The sequence below is a fragment of the Musca domestica genome, unplaced genomic scaffold, assembly GCF_030504385.1.
Source record: "Musca domestica strain aabys unplaced genomic scaffold, Musca_domestica.polishedcontigs.V.1.1 2, whole genome shotgun sequence".
Taxonomy (NCBI): domain Eukaryota; kingdom Metazoa; phylum Arthropoda; class Insecta; order Diptera; family Muscidae; genus Musca; species Musca domestica.
Window position 1 is genome coordinate 47,095,875 of NW_026712249.1, and position 18,316 is coordinate 47,114,190.

General features: G+C 34.0%; 1 protein-coding gene across 1 annotated transcript; it reads right to left on the reverse strand.

Annotated features, from left to right (window-relative positions):
* Positions 1 to 6,888: 6,888 nt before the first annotated feature.
* Positions 6,889 to 12,674, reverse strand: LOC101894335 (enhancer of split mgamma protein-like). Its single transcript, XM_011294631.3, has 2 exons — positions 11,930 to 12,674; positions 6,889 to 8,285 (listed from the first exon to the last, which is right to left on the reverse strand). The coding sequence occupies exons 1-2, from the start codon at positions 12,113 to 12,115 to the stop codon at positions 7,752 to 7,754; spliced, it is 720 nt and encodes a 239-aa protein (XP_011292933.2). The 5' UTR covers positions 12,116 to 12,674; the 3' UTR covers positions 6,889 to 7,751.
* Between the last annotated feature and the right edge of the window lie 5,642 nt (positions 12,675 to 18,316).

The window sequence follows — 18,316 nt, forward strand, 5'->3', positions numbered from 1 at the left end:
AGCCTGTTTTCCTCGTTTTTTGGTAGGAGCAAAATTCTTTTAAAATCAAGAAGATTCGACTTTTGCCTGTCACTCTTTTAGTTTTTGCAAAACCGTTGTTGTCGGACAAGATTTCTAAAGAGACTCTTCATTATACAACTAAGTAGTCTTCGACATGTAAAAATAGACCCAATTTTTAAAGATTCTAAAATAACTGATTTTAAATTAATTTTAGTGTTTGCATCGTAGAGGCTATAGCATTTCCGAACTTACTGCCGTTTTTTCGTCGTTTTATAGTAGATGGGGATTATCCCTTATCCTTGTTGCGATTTACGCCTTTTTGATGACTATGGAAGAGCTTAGAACATTACAGCTTTCGTTTATGACTCACAAATTTTGGATCAATCGGCCAAGGTCCGAGTGGAATTAGCTCTGCGTGGTTGCGCCAGATATATGGTATATCCGATTTCAAATTTAGACCTTCTTTATGTCAAATTTCTCTAGCAATAATATTAGGTGCAAGTGATCACATACTGCCTAGAGCAAATTTCCTATTCCGCTCGATTTCAAATGTTAGTTGCAGTAATGCAGTTGGAAGCGTTCATCAACGATCACAGTGGGCTTGCTTTACTATACAGATATTCCCAATACATTTGTTACAGCATGCTTGATTAAATATGTACAGTGGTGTAAGCTATCTTTAAGTCCGCCTGACTTTTGAAGTTCTAATTTTAAATGAACAGAGAGTTACGTGTCTCGTTCTACCGAAATAAGTTAATATTCCAATTAATTAAGCTCTTATCACGAAATCTTGTGATTGTAAAATTCGTTGTATATCCTGCATGATTCTGCATTAGGGACTGTTAGAAAAAAAAATAATTATGTATTTTATAAAATTTATAATTTAAATTATATAATTATATTTTCCATTATCTGTATAATTTAGCTTTAGAAAATAAACCAAACTTAAAATTCTCATCATATTTGCAACCCCAAAAAAAATTACAATAAATTTTGCATATAAACAAATTCTTTAATTAATGACAAACATAAACATACGATGAGATGACATCCATTCATTGGCAAACTCTGCAAAAATTAATAGCAAAGCATGAACATATGTCAAAAGAATATGATAATTGTTTATGTAAATCCATATGATGCGCTCCTCAGCACGTTTATATAAAGCATTTGTTTTTCGCATGCCTTAACTTACAAGCAAAATATTCACATCGTTGTACACATAATTAAGTTTAAAGTGAAAAAAAAATATATATGAAAAACAAAAAAATCTACTTTAAATATAATATTTGAAATAACTTAATGAAATAAAAAAAAAAAAAAACTAAAAAAATATCACTATCTCCACTGTTAAGGACACAAAAATTTTTAGCTGCAACAATCACTTTTTCAACGCTTTACTTTATATATTAATAAATCACTTTAAGATCAGTAAAAAAATAATGTGCAACCACTGGTATATATGGGAAGAGTTAAAAGAGAAATAATTCAAAGGCATATAGTTTTTATTTTGGAATGTATGAAAACGGATTAAATATAGTATTTTCAGTTTATTTTAAATTTAAAACACGTTTTAAAAATTCTTTCCTTAAGAATGTAGTTACAATTGTTGTATTCCTAAGAGAATTGGTCGTAACAAATTTTAAATTTGAATTTATGCTTATATTCGGGCTCAAGGACTATTTCAGCAGCAACAAAATTACAAACAAATTTAATATAATGGACTAAGTGTATAACTTTATTTGGTATGAGAGTAAAAGTAAATAATATTCTAAAAATCCTCCAAGTTCGAGTATATCTCTGATCTGTGAGAAGAATCGGCTTTGCCAAATATTCACAGTAGCGTCTCTGCTACATCCGTGTGGTGGGTTCCACTATGCTTTTTTCATTAATTCCCTAATTCTTATATGTAATGCTACAAAGGGTATACATCCATTTGATACCGCCAAATGTGCCACGTGGAAATGATGGATTTAGGTCACCGTATGTCACCTTGGACGAAATCCATTTTAGAACATTTAGAATCAACCTAGTGGTATCCACTTGTCTGGCCGATAACTCTCGATACTTTCGATTTGACTCAAACTTGGTACATTGTAATATTTTTACCTACTTCGGCAATATTGGTTTACCCATCTGATAAAGAAAAATAAAAAATCTAGTAAAATATGAAAATGTAAATTTCGATTTCAATTAAATTGTAAAACTCGATTGATGTCGAGCGGGAGCACTCCTGGGAGTAGACAAAAAAATGAGAATTCAGCTACGCTCCAAGAAGTGTGAGCATGCTTTGCTCGTTTCATAATGGGAGCGGTTGTTATAGCCTAAACCACATAGTGTTAAGGATATTATGTCTTTGTGCATGTATTGGTAACATTGAGAAGGAAGCGAGTTAGACCCATGGTTACTTTTGAGGATCTTTATTTCTTTCTGAGTCGATTTATGTATGTCAGTCCGTCCATATGTCTATGTATTTTTGTGAACAAAATTCAGCCCGCATTTATTATTTAATATAGTGAGATGAAACATTCCAAACAATATTTTTTGGCCCACGGACGAATCCTATTGAAATTGGTGAGAATTGGTTATAATTTAGATATAGCTCCCATATATATTCAACCGTTTTCGGGTTAATTGTGCATCAGATGATTATTATCGGTTCAAATGGAGTGAATTTTGGCACCGACCAAGTTCGGTCTAGAAGCGAATGCATCAAATTTAGTCAAAATCGGTTCCGATTTGGTGTTTATATCCCTCACATTCGTAATATGCATTCCACAAGAATGATATTTGGTAACAGATATCAGAAACAGCAAGAGAAATACCTCTGTCAAATTTTATCGATATCGGATCAGATTTGGATATAGCTCCCATACATACAGGATGAGATAAAAAAAATGCAACAAATTCAAACGCCATAATTATTACATGTTTTTTTATTGAATGAAAGCAAAAAAATTCGGAAATAGCATCAAATATTAGAATATGTTTAGATTTGTTCGAATTGGTCATCTTTGGCACGAATTAAAGCCTTCAAACGGCCAATGAAACCGACACACGCTGCCCGAATGTTGCTTTACGGTATATTGGCCCATTCCCAGCGAAGCGCCTGCTTAAGGTCATTGACATTTTGGTATTTTTTAGTGCCAACCTGGCTTTCCAAAATTCTCCAGACACAAAGTCCAACCGGTTGGTCTCCTGAGACTTTTTTGAGACTACTGCGCGCTGGAAATGAAGCGAGGAACCTGATGTTGTAACCATTTTTGGGTGGGGCGTGCTGAGTACGATGGTACTGAGTCCTGTTGGAATGCCCAAGGTTTGCGGCCAAAATTTTTGCGTGCTCAAGGCTTTAATACACCCTCAAGAATATTTTCGCGATAATATTCGGCATTTATTCTGATGCCAGGGTCGATTTATACGAGCGGAGAGCGACCATCGGCCGTTGTGGCGGCCCGCACCATCACCATGACCGGCGCTTGAGTTCTGGTGGCCAACCGAAGGTGCACATTTTCAGCTGACCTCTTTGACAAGTAAACACGATCGTTTTGTTTTTTTACAAACTGCTGTGCAACGAATGTTTTCTCATCGGAGAAAACGAAATTCGTCAGTTCACCACTTTCGGTCAAGCGAAGCAACTTTTGAGTCATTTCTGCTGATGTTGCTGTTTTCTTCCGTCCACTTCTTTGACGTCGGGCTACCCTACCAGTATCACGGTAACGAGCGAGACACAAAAAATTTAGTCACATTTAACTGCTGGAGTGCTCTAACGATAGCCACTTATAGTTTTCCAGTCAAATACATATTTTCCTTTATATCCAATATAGTGCTGTAATGATCAGAAGTCAACCTTTTAATGTAATTGTGATTTCGCCGGGGTTAAAAATATTCGTTCTTTAGTAGAAATTTTCGTATTTTGTACATAAAATTTATTTCCTCTCTAAATATTGCCCTATAACCATCCACATTGGTAGATTGGTCTATAATTGTGGCCTGTAGTCTCTATAGGACTAAAGGCTTCAATTCTGACCCTAAACCCCACCTCCGTGCCAAATTTCTGAGAATCGGGCCATAATTGCGACCTGTAGCGTGATTACAAATTAACTTGAACAGACGGACGGATGGGCATATATAGCTAGAGATTTCGAGGTGTTACATAATTTTTGGCCCTATCCAACTTACCCCTAACCCAGTATTTAAGGGTATAATTACATTTGCAAGCAAAATGTAGTAAAAATATGTAAAAATTTACCATTTCTAAGATTTCAAATCAATGCTTTTGATTTATTCCACACCTTTTCCTCAACAATTTGGGAGAAAATTGAATTTCTATAGATCTACAGGGAAAAAGTTTTGATTATAATTCTCGAAACGGACTTACATAGCTCAAAACTTTGTGTAGAAAATTCTCTAAGAATGAGGGCTTCCATCTTTGAACATTAGCGACATATTCAAGAATAAAGATGTATTTTGGCATAAAGCCACTCTTTAGGTATATGTGAATATTAATTTAAAGTAACTTATCAGATACAATTCAAATTCCTGTCCCGTTTATGTTTAGAGATTTTGAAGAAAATATGGAACTATTTTTTTAGTTTTTTTTTTTATAAAATTTTAAACCTCAAAATTTTTATTTTTTTTTATAAAATTTTAAACCTCAAAATGAATATTTTGCTTTATTTTTTGTACAGATTAAATTTTGCTGCAATTCATTGAAATTTCCTGGCAAACTCATTTCATAGCTATGAGTGGTTGCATAAAATTTAACTAAAAATAAATCCTAAATAACTGTAAATATAAATTCATTTTATAGCTATAAATATTTAAATACTCAACTATGCTAAATATAAACAAAAAATCAAACCAAAAAAATATGAACAACAATGAAATGAAAACACCGAAAACAGATTTTTATCAAATGAATAAACACAAAAAATGAAAAAAAACTGAATGCAATTTTGCTAAATAAAATTGAAAACAGAAAAAAAAAAAAACAATTATCAAGCAAAACTATTTTGTGAAATTCCAAGTCATGGTCAGTGAAGAAAAATAAAAAGAAACCAAAAAATAAAGCCACAAAGCGAGAAACTGTTTCAGCCGAAATAAAAAATAATATAAACATATGAAAGAAAAATTTAAAAATGAAAAATAAAAAAACTCAATATAAATATTGAATATAATATTAAAGCAATATCCTTTTTATTACGTTATACAATTCTTTCTTCTTTTTCTAAGAAATACAATAAGTTGTTCCGAAATCGTAATTTAAGCATTGTTAGGCCCGTTTAAAAAAAAACAATAATGAAATATAAATATACATATAAAAAATATACAAATTTTGTGAAATGAAAAAAATTTCAAATTTATTAATAATAACAAAAAGTAAAAATATATGCAAAACTAAGCATTTTTTATGAATTTTATTTTGCAATAAATTTTATTTTTTAAGATATTAAATCAAAAATTGTATACCTATTTTCGTTTTTGCAAAGTGAATGAAAAACTTATATTGAACAAACAACACGAAAAAAAATTAAATGAGTTATTAAAAATACAAATTTATCTTGAAGAAATTAAAAACAATAAGAAATAAAAATAAATTATAATACAAAAATTAAAATTTGTTTTTTTTTTCTTCGTATAAATGGTGAGTACTTGAAAACTTATGGAACATACTTTAATAGCTTATCTAGTTTTTTTAATACTTAATGTAATTAAAGCTTCAGTCCTTAGCATTTTTAAAGGTCTAGATTTTTTTTATTTTTGGTTATTGAAAAATACAAAAGAATACAGTTTTCGGTTTTTAATATCAATACGAAAGTAAGTTTTTATAGTTCAAAATTAAGAATAAAATCTGTTGAATAAATAAAAAATTTTATAACAAATATTTGGTCATCTTTAGAAAAAAATTCGTAATAAATTTTACGTTATTTAGAGATTGGATTTATTCGAATACTCTACAGGGCGAGATGAAAAAACTGCAGCCAACTTCAGACTGCTGTCACTTCTAAGCCACTCGTCTGACAGCTGTAAAAATTATTCCAGTGATAGCTCATTATATTATCGGTCGGTTTTGCCGACAGATATACCCTCAGCCAATGGTCGACTATTTAAAAATATTTTGATTTCTTAATTTTGAGGATTTGTGGGGGAAGCACCAGAAGGAGTGGACCGATATATTCCATCTAAATACCAGACCTAGCACTGACGCAAATATTGGGATTTACAAAGGTGGAGTACAATCGGATTTTCGCTTTTCTTTCTGTGCAAAAAAAAAAAAATATATATATATATATATATATTTTTTTTTTTTTTTGAAAAATTCTACCATATGTGGGGAAGGTACCAGAAGGAGTGGACCAATATATTCCATCTTAACACCAGATCTTGCGTTAATATAAAAATTTGGGATGTGTAAAATTTGAAGACAATCGGACCCTTACATCACATTTTATGAGAGTTGTAATTGATGACCATCTGTGGGGGAGGTACTTGATGAAGTGGACCGATATTGTCCATTTCCAGGCCTGAATTAGTACTGAGGTAAATCTTAGGATTTGCAAAGGTGGAGCAAAATCGGATTTTCGTTTCTCTTTCTGTGCAAAAAATATATTTTTGAAAATTTCGACCTTTTGTGGGGGAGTTACCAGAAGGAGTGGCCCGATATTGCCCATCTCCGAACTCGATCTGAGTTTGACAAAAATATTACGATGTACCATGTTTTGATCAAATCGGATACTCCCTTCGAGAGTTATTGTGCGCACAAGCCAGCCAGACAGATAGACCGACGGACGGACATCGCTAGATCGACTCCAAATGTTCTGAAACGGATTTTGTCCAAAGAGACCTAGGGTCTAAAACCGTTATTTCGACTAGGCATGTTTTGACCGTGTCAAATGATATATAACCTCTGTAGCCATATGGCTGAGGGTATCAGAATAAATGCCGAATATTATCGCGAAAATATTCTGGAGGGTGTGTTAGAGCCTTGGGCACGCTAACATATTGGCCGCAGACATTGGACATTCCAACAGGACTCTGCACCATCGCACTCAGCACGCGCCACCCAAGAATGGTTAGAAAATGAGGTTCCTCGCTTAATTTACAGCTCGCAGTGGCCACCAAAATCTCCGGATAACAATCCGTTGGACTATTGTGTCTGGAGTATTTTGGAAAGGAAGATAGGCACTAAAAAAATACCAAAGTGTCGATCACCTTAAGCAAACGCTTCGCCGGGAATGGGCCAAAATACCGCAGAGCAACATTCGGGCAGTGTGTGACGGTTTCATTGGCCGTTTGGAGGCCATAATTCGTGCCAAAGGTAACCAATTCGAACAAATCTAAACTTATTCTAAAAGTTGATGCTTTTTCCGAAATTTTTTGCGTTTATTCAATAAAATTAAAAAAAAAAAAATAAAAATTATTGCATTTAACTTCGTTGCAGTTTTTTTATCTCACCCTGTATTTTGAGAGGTCACCAGCCAGGCAAACGCCCTAAATAAATTAACTCTAAATGTTTCGAAATAGATGCCATCCAATTAGACAAAAAAATGTTATTTTGTTGAGATACGTTTTAGCCCTATCTACCCTCAAACTCTCCCTTGTAGCTGAGGATTATTATTTCATTATTTTTTTCCAAGTAACCACAAACTTTATATCTTCGACATGATATTAAAAGAAATGCGATTAAAACTATTCTTTAACTTAAACTTATTCCCAAACAGACACCCCCCCCCTAAAACTACCACTACTCATCACCATGGTCTCCACACAGATCGATCGTGATCTTCCATTAATTCCCTTTTCACCATATGTTCTGTTGTCAATTGCCGTTGCCGTCTATCTTGAAGATCACACACAGCCACTTCACTGCCGGCGATTGCAGGTGAAACATTGGCAATAATGGGTTTCTTGCTAAGCGGTAATCTTTGGTAATTTGCTGCTGCTGCTGTTGCTGATGATGCTGTTGTTACACGATTAGCCAAATAGGCTGATGAGGGTAGACGTGTTGCTACATTTGGTTGGTGGTTATGCGGAGCCATTGCATTTAGGCTGGGCGCATAACTTGTTATGTGTTGTATCAAATCACCGCCAAGTTGATGATCGAATTTATTCAAATACTGAGCCACTTCGGCGGCACAGTGTTGAAATCCAGCCCAAAATTTCTCCATATTTAGGGTATCGTTGTGTCGCACATAGAGCGCATTCTTTTCACGCAAACGCTGCAGATGTCGTACGGTTAGCTCGAGAATATCGGCTTTTTCCAGTTTCGATACGTTTTCGCCATCCTGAAAGTAGGAAAATAAAAATATTTAATAAAAAATTTACACAATTTATTTATTTTCTTGAATTAAAAAAATTCAGGGTAGGTGATCAAAAACGGAACTAAACTCTGCAAATAAACGCCGGAGGGAACATAACAAACTATTAGGGTGCTACTTTTAGACTTCTATAATTAAATAACTTTGGGCCTTTTGGTATATAATTTTTTTGTGGAGTGGAACTAGTATTTTAAAAATTCTCATTTTTATTATTTTCTGCCCAAAAGTTTGTCAGTTATTTAATATTTTGAAAAAAAAAAATATTTTAGCAATGATTATAAAACAATAAAGAATTTACTATATTTTCGAAATGATTGACGTAACCGTATACCATTTGATAGTGAAATTTATTTGATTTGAGGTTATGATCACAATCTTCAAAATACCGAAAGTTATGTTATAAAATAAGAAAGGTACAGCACATTTGCAATACCTAATATCTTAGGAGTAAAATATTGTGACTGTATAAGTTCGATACGTTCCACAACAACTTCCCGAGTCTAGTGAATAGTTTAGTTGTAATTAAAGAGATGAAAGGATGCTTTCTTTGAACGTTTTGTTTTTCAAAATCATGAACCCTATATGAGGGAGGTACTACAAGAAATGGACTCTTACATAACAAATTTTAAGACTTATAATTATTCAAAAAGTTGGCACTGATGCAAATATTGGGATTATCCTTTCTCTGGGCAGTAACACATTTGTTTTTTTGTTTTGAAAATTTAAACCCTTTATGGAGGATGTACTTGATAGAGTGGACCGATATTGTCCAATGTATTACCCTCTATGTGTTTGTGCAGTAACACATTATTATTATTTATTTATTTATTTATTTTTTTTTTTTTTTTTGATAATTTCGACCCTTTGAAGGTACCAGAAGATGTGGACCGATATTGCCTATTTCCAAACTTAATCAAAGTTTAATAATAATATTACTGTACCAAGTTTGGACTTTATTGGATTCTCCCTTCGACAGTTCTCGTGCGACAGACCGACGGACATCGCTAGATCGACTCCAAATGTCCTAAAATGGATTTGGTCTAAAGGGACCTAGGATCTTAAACAGTTATTGCGATGAGGCATCCTAGTCATATGGCTGAGGGTATTAAAAGTTAATATACCCTCCATCTTATAAAATCATAGGAACAAAAGTATCCGCATTTAATATCCGAATTCAATTTTGTTAGTGAAATCGATTGGCTAATTTTATTTACTTTTTTAACGAACATACAGAAACAATTTATTTTCACATGGATTGTTATTTTTGTCGGTCTATCCATGAATTTTTATAAACAAAGTGCAGTCCATTGGAGATGAAATTTTGCACAAGTCCTTTCTTTGGCCCGGAAATGAACCCGATTAGTGATTATAAGTCTAGATTTAGGCACAGCTCCCATTTCACATCTGCTTTGGGAATTAAATCTAGGACAGAATTAATTCGAAAAGAAGTGGTGTCGAAGTTTGTAAAAATCAGATCTCGCCATAACTCCCATATATTAATATAGCCGATTTAATATTTAAAATCCTAATATTCTCTACATAACATTGACAAGATATCAGATACACCTTGAAATATCCTTGCAAAATATAAGTTTTAGCCGTTTCGATAATTAAAACCCCAAATCTGCAGTATTCTCACCATATAAGCGACAAGATATTAGATTTACCCTAGATATATCCTTACCAAATTTAGATGTGACTCAAGCTCCCATATATATGTTTCATTCGATGTGATATTTGAATCCCCCAAATCCGTAATATGCATTCCATAACAACTATATTCGGTACATTATATCTGATATAGGCCAAAAATAAAAATCGGTCTTCGATATGGCAGAAATTTTTTTCTATAGGTCTACCTTTTTGTTCTGACCCTATATAACAGCACCTCCCGAAATTCGGTATTACAATGATCTCTGTCAAAATTTTCAATTGTAATATTGGCAGAAAATTATACTCTTTTCTAAATTCGGAATTCTTTGAAGTTTGATTTTTAAAGTTCGTAATGAAGGACACTTCCTGTATCTATTTAAGTCAGATTTTTTAATGGGATTTAAAGCTCGTATTAGTACCAATAACTCTAGCTGAGATGTGCCTATATAGCTATGATCCTCAATTTATCTAAGGTTTTCAATTTAATTTCGGGAAAGTTCTATTTTGATATATTACAGAACTTTCCCATATTTCATATTTTAATAATTTTATCTGCAGAAAACAAGTATCATTTTGCAATATTATGGATATATATCCTAAATTCGCCAATAAAAATTAATAGCTTCTTGCTAGTTTTAATATTGCAATGAATGATATACATCCTGAGATTACAATATTTTTAACAATTTAAAAAGCAGTAAGTTCGGCCGGGCCGAACTTTGAATGCCCTCCACCATTTGAACGAATTTGGAAATTTTCAAAAAATAAAAACCGTTAAAAATTCTTTTAAAATCTTAAAAATACCGAATATAGCCGTTATTTATACGACGTGGACCTACATTGTAGTCACAAGCCATTACCATACTCAAATTCGAAACTTGAAGTAAACGGTGAATAGCTCATCAAAATAACGTACATAAGAAGGTACCGCTACATCGGAGCTATACGAAGACCTGGACTTCTGTTTTTGATTTTCTGTTACAGCCTGCAGCATCCATTACGAACTTCAAATATGACATCTCAAACAATTTCGGTGAGTAATGCACCTAAAATCGTCAAAATACCGAATATCGGGAGGTACCGGCTTATAGGGGCTATATGAAGACGTTGACCTAAATGGCCCATATACGAACTTAACCTGCCTACTGACAAAATATACATGTGTGCAAAATTTTAGCCTTCTATCTCAATTCGTTCGAAAGATAGCGTGATTACAAAAGACAGACAGACAGATGGACATCGCTAAATTGACATAGAATTTTACGCTGATCAAGAATATGGTCTTACATGAGTACTTCGAGGAGTTACTAACGGAATGACAAAGTTAATATACCCTCTATAGTATGGCGGAGGGTATAAAAACTGTTAAGCATTCAAATATCCTAATATAATATTTTGACTCGATAAAAGCAAATTCCTAACATAAAATCATTAATATAAATTCAGTATTTGAAACTCTAGTAACAATACTACTACTTTATGTCTTACCAACTTATGGTAAGGTGTATAAAAAGTTCGGTACAACCCAGGTTACAAAATTATAAATGCCATCCAAAAATTTGGCTTCGCGTACTAAAGCGGTTATTTTCGCAAAAATGAATTTGTAAAATTCATTTAAATATTATTTCTACTCTATTAGAGAAAATTTAAATATTTGATTCTAAATATTGTCATAAATTTAAATCCTTTCCAAAATCAACGAAATTTATATCTTACAGCTGTACCCAACGATTTTATAGACAATATACCAGTCACATAATTTGCCTACAGAACACCGCTGCGTACGTTTCTTATTCCTTGATTTCTTGGAAGTATCCAATATTTAATCTGATTAATTTCAAAAGATATCAGAAATACTCATACTTTTGACGTGAAAAAATGTGACCTCTCTCAGTTCTGTATCCTTTTCGTATTTTATTCTTTACATGCCCTTAAATATTAACATTAATTAAACATACCGCTTGTAAGGTTCCGGTCATTAAATCCTTTAACTCATCCAGACACTTGTTAATCCGTGCGCGTCGTTTACGCTCCAGCATTGGCTTCATTATCTTGCGATATTGATAGGTGCGCGATACCGGCTCCATGGGCAGTGAATTTAACATGAATTGATGATTGGGTGGCATTCTGGCGGTGAAATTCATTCACTTTGTTTTAAATACACAAAAATAAATCACAAGACAACACAATTTTTTGGCACAACGTCTCTTAAAACAATTGAGTTTTATTTACTTTTTTAACTAAATTATGGAATAATTTTGGTAAGTCCACCAAAAACAATCACTTCTCTTTATTTGTTGCGAATATTAGTCGTATTTATTGTTAGAAGTAAAGTCTAACACTTTGGTAATTTGTTTTCTTTATATTTTAGCAGTATTTAGTTTTTTTTTTTGTTTTTTTTTCCTTTGGTTTTGTTTATGTTCCGTCTATGGGAGAATCAAAGAACCGTCTGTATTCACACGATACAACAACGAACGTCTTTACTTGAGCACGCTCTTCTAAGTAATGATCACGGCTTGATGGGACGACCATAATTTTATTTGGTGATCTACAAATGCACCACAGCTCAACATTGCCTCCCCTCTCTCCTTCTCTACCACAAATAGACAGACACTTGACAATGCGAGACAATGCTCCACCGCACACGAACGAAATCCCCAATTGACGTATCGTATTCGAGTGTGATCGCCCAGGCAGCGAGTGTTCGCCATAGACAACTGCTGCGATTTAAAGCTTCATTCAACTTAGGCCACGCGCTCAGTGCCACTCGTGTGTTAGGCGTGTATGAGTGATTGTTAAAAATAGGGTTGCCACTTTATAGTCATTTTTTACTGTAGAAAAAATACCTCATAAACTGAGTTTCGGGTTTTTTCTATAGAAAAAAATTAATCATTAACTGAGTTCCGGATTTTTTCTATAAAAAACTCATTTACTGCGGCCTAGATTTTTTCTATAGAAAAAATATACCTCAGTAACTGAAGCCTAGATTTTTTCTATAGAAAAAAATATACCTTAGTAACTGAGGTCCAGATTTTTTTCTACAGAAAAAAATATACCTCAGTAAATGAGGTCCAGATTTTTTTTCTATAGAAAAAATGGCCTCAGTAACTGAGGTCCAGATTTTTTTTTCTATAGAAAAAATGGCCTCAGTAACTGAGGTCCAGATTTTTTTTCTATAGAAAAAAATGGCCTCAGTAACTGACGTCCAGATTTTTTTTCTATAGAAAAAAATGGCCTCATTAACTAAGGTCCAGATTTTTTTCTATAGAAAAAAATGGCCTCATTAACTAAGGTCCAGATTTTTTTCTATAGAAAAAAATGGCCTCATTAACTGAGGTCCAGATTTTTTTCTATAGAAAAAAATGGCCTCATTAACTGAGGTCCAGATTTTTTTCTATAGAAAAAAATGGCCTCATTAACTGAGGTCCAGATTTTTTTCTATAGAAAAAAATGGCCTCATTAACGGAGGTCCAGATTTTTTTCTATAAAAAAAAATGGCCTCAATAACTGAGGTCCAGATTTTTTTCTATAGAAAAAAAATGGCCTCATTAACGGAGGTCCGGATTTTTTTCTATAGAAAAAAATTACCTCATTCATTGAGGTCCAGATTTTTTTCTATAGAAAAAAAAATGACCTCATTAAGTGAGGTCCGAATTTTTTTCTATAGAAAAAAAAAATACCTCAGTAACTGAGGTCCGGATTTTTTTCTTTAGAAAAAACCGCCTCAGTAACTGAGGTCCAGATTTTTTTCTATAGAAAAAAATATACCTCAGCAACTGAGGTCCGGATTTTTTTCTATAGAAAAAAATATACCTCAGCAACTGAGGTCCGGATTTTTTTTTTCTATAGAAAAAAATATACCTCAGCAACTGAGGTCCGGATTTTTTTCTATAGAAAAAAATATACCTCAGCAACTGAGGTCCGGATTTTTTTCTATAGAAAAAAATATACCTCAGCAACTGAGGTCCGGATTTTTTTCTATAGAAAAAAATATACCTCAGCAACTGAGGTCCGGATTTTTTTCTATAGAAAATAATATACCTCAGCAACTGAGGTCCGGATTTTTTTCTATAGAAAAAAATATACCTCAGCAACTGAGGTCCGGATTTTTTTCTATAGAAAAAATATACCTCAGCAACTGAGGTCCGGATTTTTTTCTATAGAAAAAAATATACCTCAGCAACTGAGGTCCGGATTTTTTTCTATAGAAAAAAATATACCTCAGCAACTGAGGTCCGGATTTTTTTCTATAGAAAAAAATATACCTCAGCAACTGAGGTCCGGATTTTTTTCTATAGAAAAAAATATACCTCAGCAACTGAGGTCCGGATTTTTTTCTATAGAAAAAAATATACCTCAGCAACTGAGGTCCGGATTTTTTTCTATAGAAAAAAATATACCTCAGCAACTGAGGTCCGGATTTTTTTCTATAGAAAAAAATATACCTCAGCAACTGAGGTCCGGATTTTTTTCTATAGAAAAAAATATACCTCAGCAACTGAGGTCCGGATTTTTTTCTATAGAAAAAAATATACCTCAGCAACTGAGGTCCGGATTTTTTTCTATAGAGGTCCGGATTTTTTTCTATAGAAATAGTAACTCAGGTCCGAATTTTTTTCTATAGAATAATCCACCTTTTCTTTTTCTATGTTACAAAAAATGTTTGGGCCAATTTTATATTCCATTAAATTTCAATACTTGTTGGCAATCATGTTTATCATGCGGTCGTTTTTGGCCGTTGCCTCTTGTAATTTAAGCGGCACGATCTTGTCAGCCAATAAGAAATCGTGGTATAAATGATGCCAAAACGAAGTCAAGTCATCGTGAACGAAGTGACCAACAAAACCGGTTGGTTAACCGTATTCTCTCTGGGGGTATCTGTGTGAATACAATCGCTTCGTAATGGTAGCATGGAAAATCACACAGACAGAATGTTGAATTGACACTTCGTCCGTTCCCAGCCGAAACTGTTGTTGTTGCAGCTGTGCTGCTGCTGCAAAAGGAGTAGCGGAGTATGAAATTTTATGAATGAAATTCTTTTAGCTCTCCACTGAGTCTGCGTTCTGTTGTTAATACAAAACATATGAGGATCGTGTGATCGTGCGATTTTGCTCAGTGGCAAAATAATAAAAACAAATAAACAAACAAAACAAATACCGTAAACAAATATGAAAATCTCATAACGCTTAACGATGCGAGGAAGCCGAGCATCAAGTGACAAAGTATGCTTACGCGTGATAATGACCATAATGATGACGACAATGAAATGATTATAGTTTATGTCAGTCCGACGGTCTCTCTCGTTCTCTGTCTGTCCACTTGGTGAATAATGATGGGAATGTATGATGTTTGTACGTATGTGTCGATGATGTTGGTCATATTGTCATGGGAAAAATCAGAAGGGTTTGTTGTCAGGCTATTTGCTAATTATGGAACGTTGAAGCTATGTGAAAAGATGAATGAAATTTGAAAATTCTGTCCCTACTACATAAGCCCTTGGGAGGCATTAAGGTCTGGGTGAATGTAATGGGATGTATTTACTCCGTGGTTGACAGAAATAGAATTATTTTCCATGGAAATTGTAAAATATTGCAATGTGGTTAAAAATTAATAATATTAATCGCTTTTCGATAACAGCATATACTAGTGTTATACATAACTTACTTAAACAAAATCATGCTGTCATTTGTTTTATATATATGGAGGGATACATTATTTCCAACTTCGTCCAATGTTGAAATTGTATAATTTTGTGAATTAAAATATCTTTAAGATCATCTTAATTTTTAATCAAAGTACAAAGGAAATTGTTTTTAGCTAAAGGGCTCACTTTCATTTGTTTCCTTTAGCCTTTTGGAGCTGGTTGTGTTATTCGTGTTTAAACGAGTGAAAAACTTAAGCATCTCAAAACAAAAATTGTAGTGAATTCCATCAAAGCAGTACAGTGGGTCAAAACGTAGTTATACTACTTAGTAACCTATATTTACCAGTTACAAGGTTCAGAAATAAGTTGATCATAACAGGAATTCTAATAATTTCATTGACATCGAATGTGCAATATCAGCCCAAAATGGGTGGATTTTGGAAAATAGGAGCAAATTGAAGCAAGTACATCAAATTTTGTGAAAATCAGCACAGATACAGCTATAGCTACGGGGAATTTTTCATCTCTTACGATTTTTCAAAATGTTCAACTTTTTCTGTGCTAAAGAAAATCTTTTTGAGTTTTGCCTTGTTAAGGCGAAGATCATATGTTTTTATGATTTAAGTGTTTGTTTTCTCTTTCGAGACGAGCTTAATGATCTGAAATTTGCAGTGAAAAGGAAAGCCAGACAGACACTATCACACACTCACCACTATGCGACGCGTTTCGCCGTTGGTTAAGCGGCTCATCAGGCATATTTGATGTGGATGATGGCTTACAAGGGCCGTTCTCTGGAAAGTAGTATATATTTCGAACTTATTGCAAATTAGCATATGCGAATTATACACTAGAAACTCTCCAGGTTCGACTCAAGCCTTGTAAGCCATCATCCACATCAAATATGCCTGATGAGCCGCTTAACCAACGGCGAAACGCGTCGCATAGTGGTGAGTGTGTGATAGTGTCTGTCTGGCTTTCCTTTTCACTGCAAATTTCAGATCATTAAGCTCGTCTCGAAAGAGAAAACAAACACTTAAATCATAAAAACATATGATCTTCGCCTTAACAAGGCAAAACTCAAAAATTCAGCCGAGCCTGGCTGTGGGATTTGAACCGCGGACCTCTGTGTGCAGCCAACTAGAAGTTGCCGTCTCTACGTTCAGAGCCATTAACCCGTCTTCCTAAAGCAGCACTAAAACAAGTGTATGCATTGGAAGCAATGTAGTTGTTGTGGACAAAAAATCCATCACTACAAAAACAAAACGTTGCTGTGAAAAAGATCTGCCAATAGAACTTGAGTCGAACCTGGAGAGTTTCTAGGGTATAATTCGCATATGCTAATTTGCAATAAGTTCGAAATATATACTACTTTCCAGAGAACGGCCCTTGTAAGCCATCATCCACATCAAATATGCCTGATGAGCCGCTTAACCAACGGCGAAACGCGTCGCATAGTGGTGAGTGTGTGATAGTGTCTGTCTGGCTTTCCTTTTCACTGCAAATTTCAGATCATTAAGCTCGTCTCGAAAGCGAAAATCTTTTTAATTTTTATTTTTGACAGAAATATATGAGCGAAACTGAGATTTGAATGAACTCACATTAAGAACGGCTTTAACACTAAAATTTGTTTTTATGCCCCCACCATAGTATGGAGGGTATATTAAGTTTGTCATTCCGTTTGTAACACCTCGATATATACACTTTAGACCCCACAAAGTATATATATTCTTGATCAGCATAAAATTCTATGTCGATTTAACAATGTCCGTGCCTCTGTCCGTCTGTGGCAATCACTCTAGCTTCCACACGAAATGAAGTAAGTTGATAAAAATTTACTCAAATGTATATTATGTCCGCAGGACTTTTGGTATTGAAAATGGGCCATATAGGTCCACATCTTCGTATAGCCCCTATAAAACGGTACCTCCCGATTTGCGGTATTTTGATGATTTTAGCGACATTATTTACCGGAATTGTTTCAAATTTGGTATTCGAAGTTCTTAATGGATACTACAGCATAAGATAGAAAATGGACCATGTAGGTCCACGTCTTCGTATAGCCCCCATATAACAGTACATCCCGATATTCTTGTATCTTGACGATATTAGCGACGTCATTTACCGGACTTGTTTCAAATTTGGTATTCAAAGTTCGTAATGGATACTACAGCATAAGACAGAAAATGGGCCATGTAAGTCCACGTCTTCGTATGGCCCCCCTATAACAGTACCACCCGCTTTTCGGTATTTTGATGATTTTAGCGGCGAAGGTGTTTTTCTTGTAACAGACAAAACCAACTTACATGGTTATGCTACTTCGTTCAGGTTGAAGGAAAGCATAACAAGTGGAGAAAGATGTAAATGTTTATAAGTGCGGTTGTAAGATTTAGAAGACTTTCCAAAAGAATTTTAGTTTTATTTAATTCTTTGGTTCCTCTTCTATTGAGCTTACGATCTCGTCACTTGGGTAAAAAATGTTTTTTGTCATAGAAGTTATTTTTAAAATAACTTCTGGGGAGAATATCCCAGACAAAAAACAAGGGAACTGATGAGGATTGATGGCTCCTTGCGAAACATAGGTATTCCCTGTTTTACCCCCTGGTAAACATTACCATCGTTCTTCACTATTAAACAAACGTTGTTTTTATAAAAACAACAATAAAGGGATAAAGCCTGGCCATTTCGCAACAACAATATATTT

Excerpts from the sequence above, each read along its gene's own strand:
- LOC101894335 (XM_011294631.3), bottom strand. The coding sequence starts at position 12,115 with ATGAATTTCACCGCCAGAATGCCACCCAATCATCAATTCATGTTAAAT. Across the intron at positions 8,286-11,929 it reads TGACCGGAACCTTACAAGCG|GATGGCGAAAACGTATCGAA; the intron begins GTATGTTTAATT and ends TCCTACTTTCAG.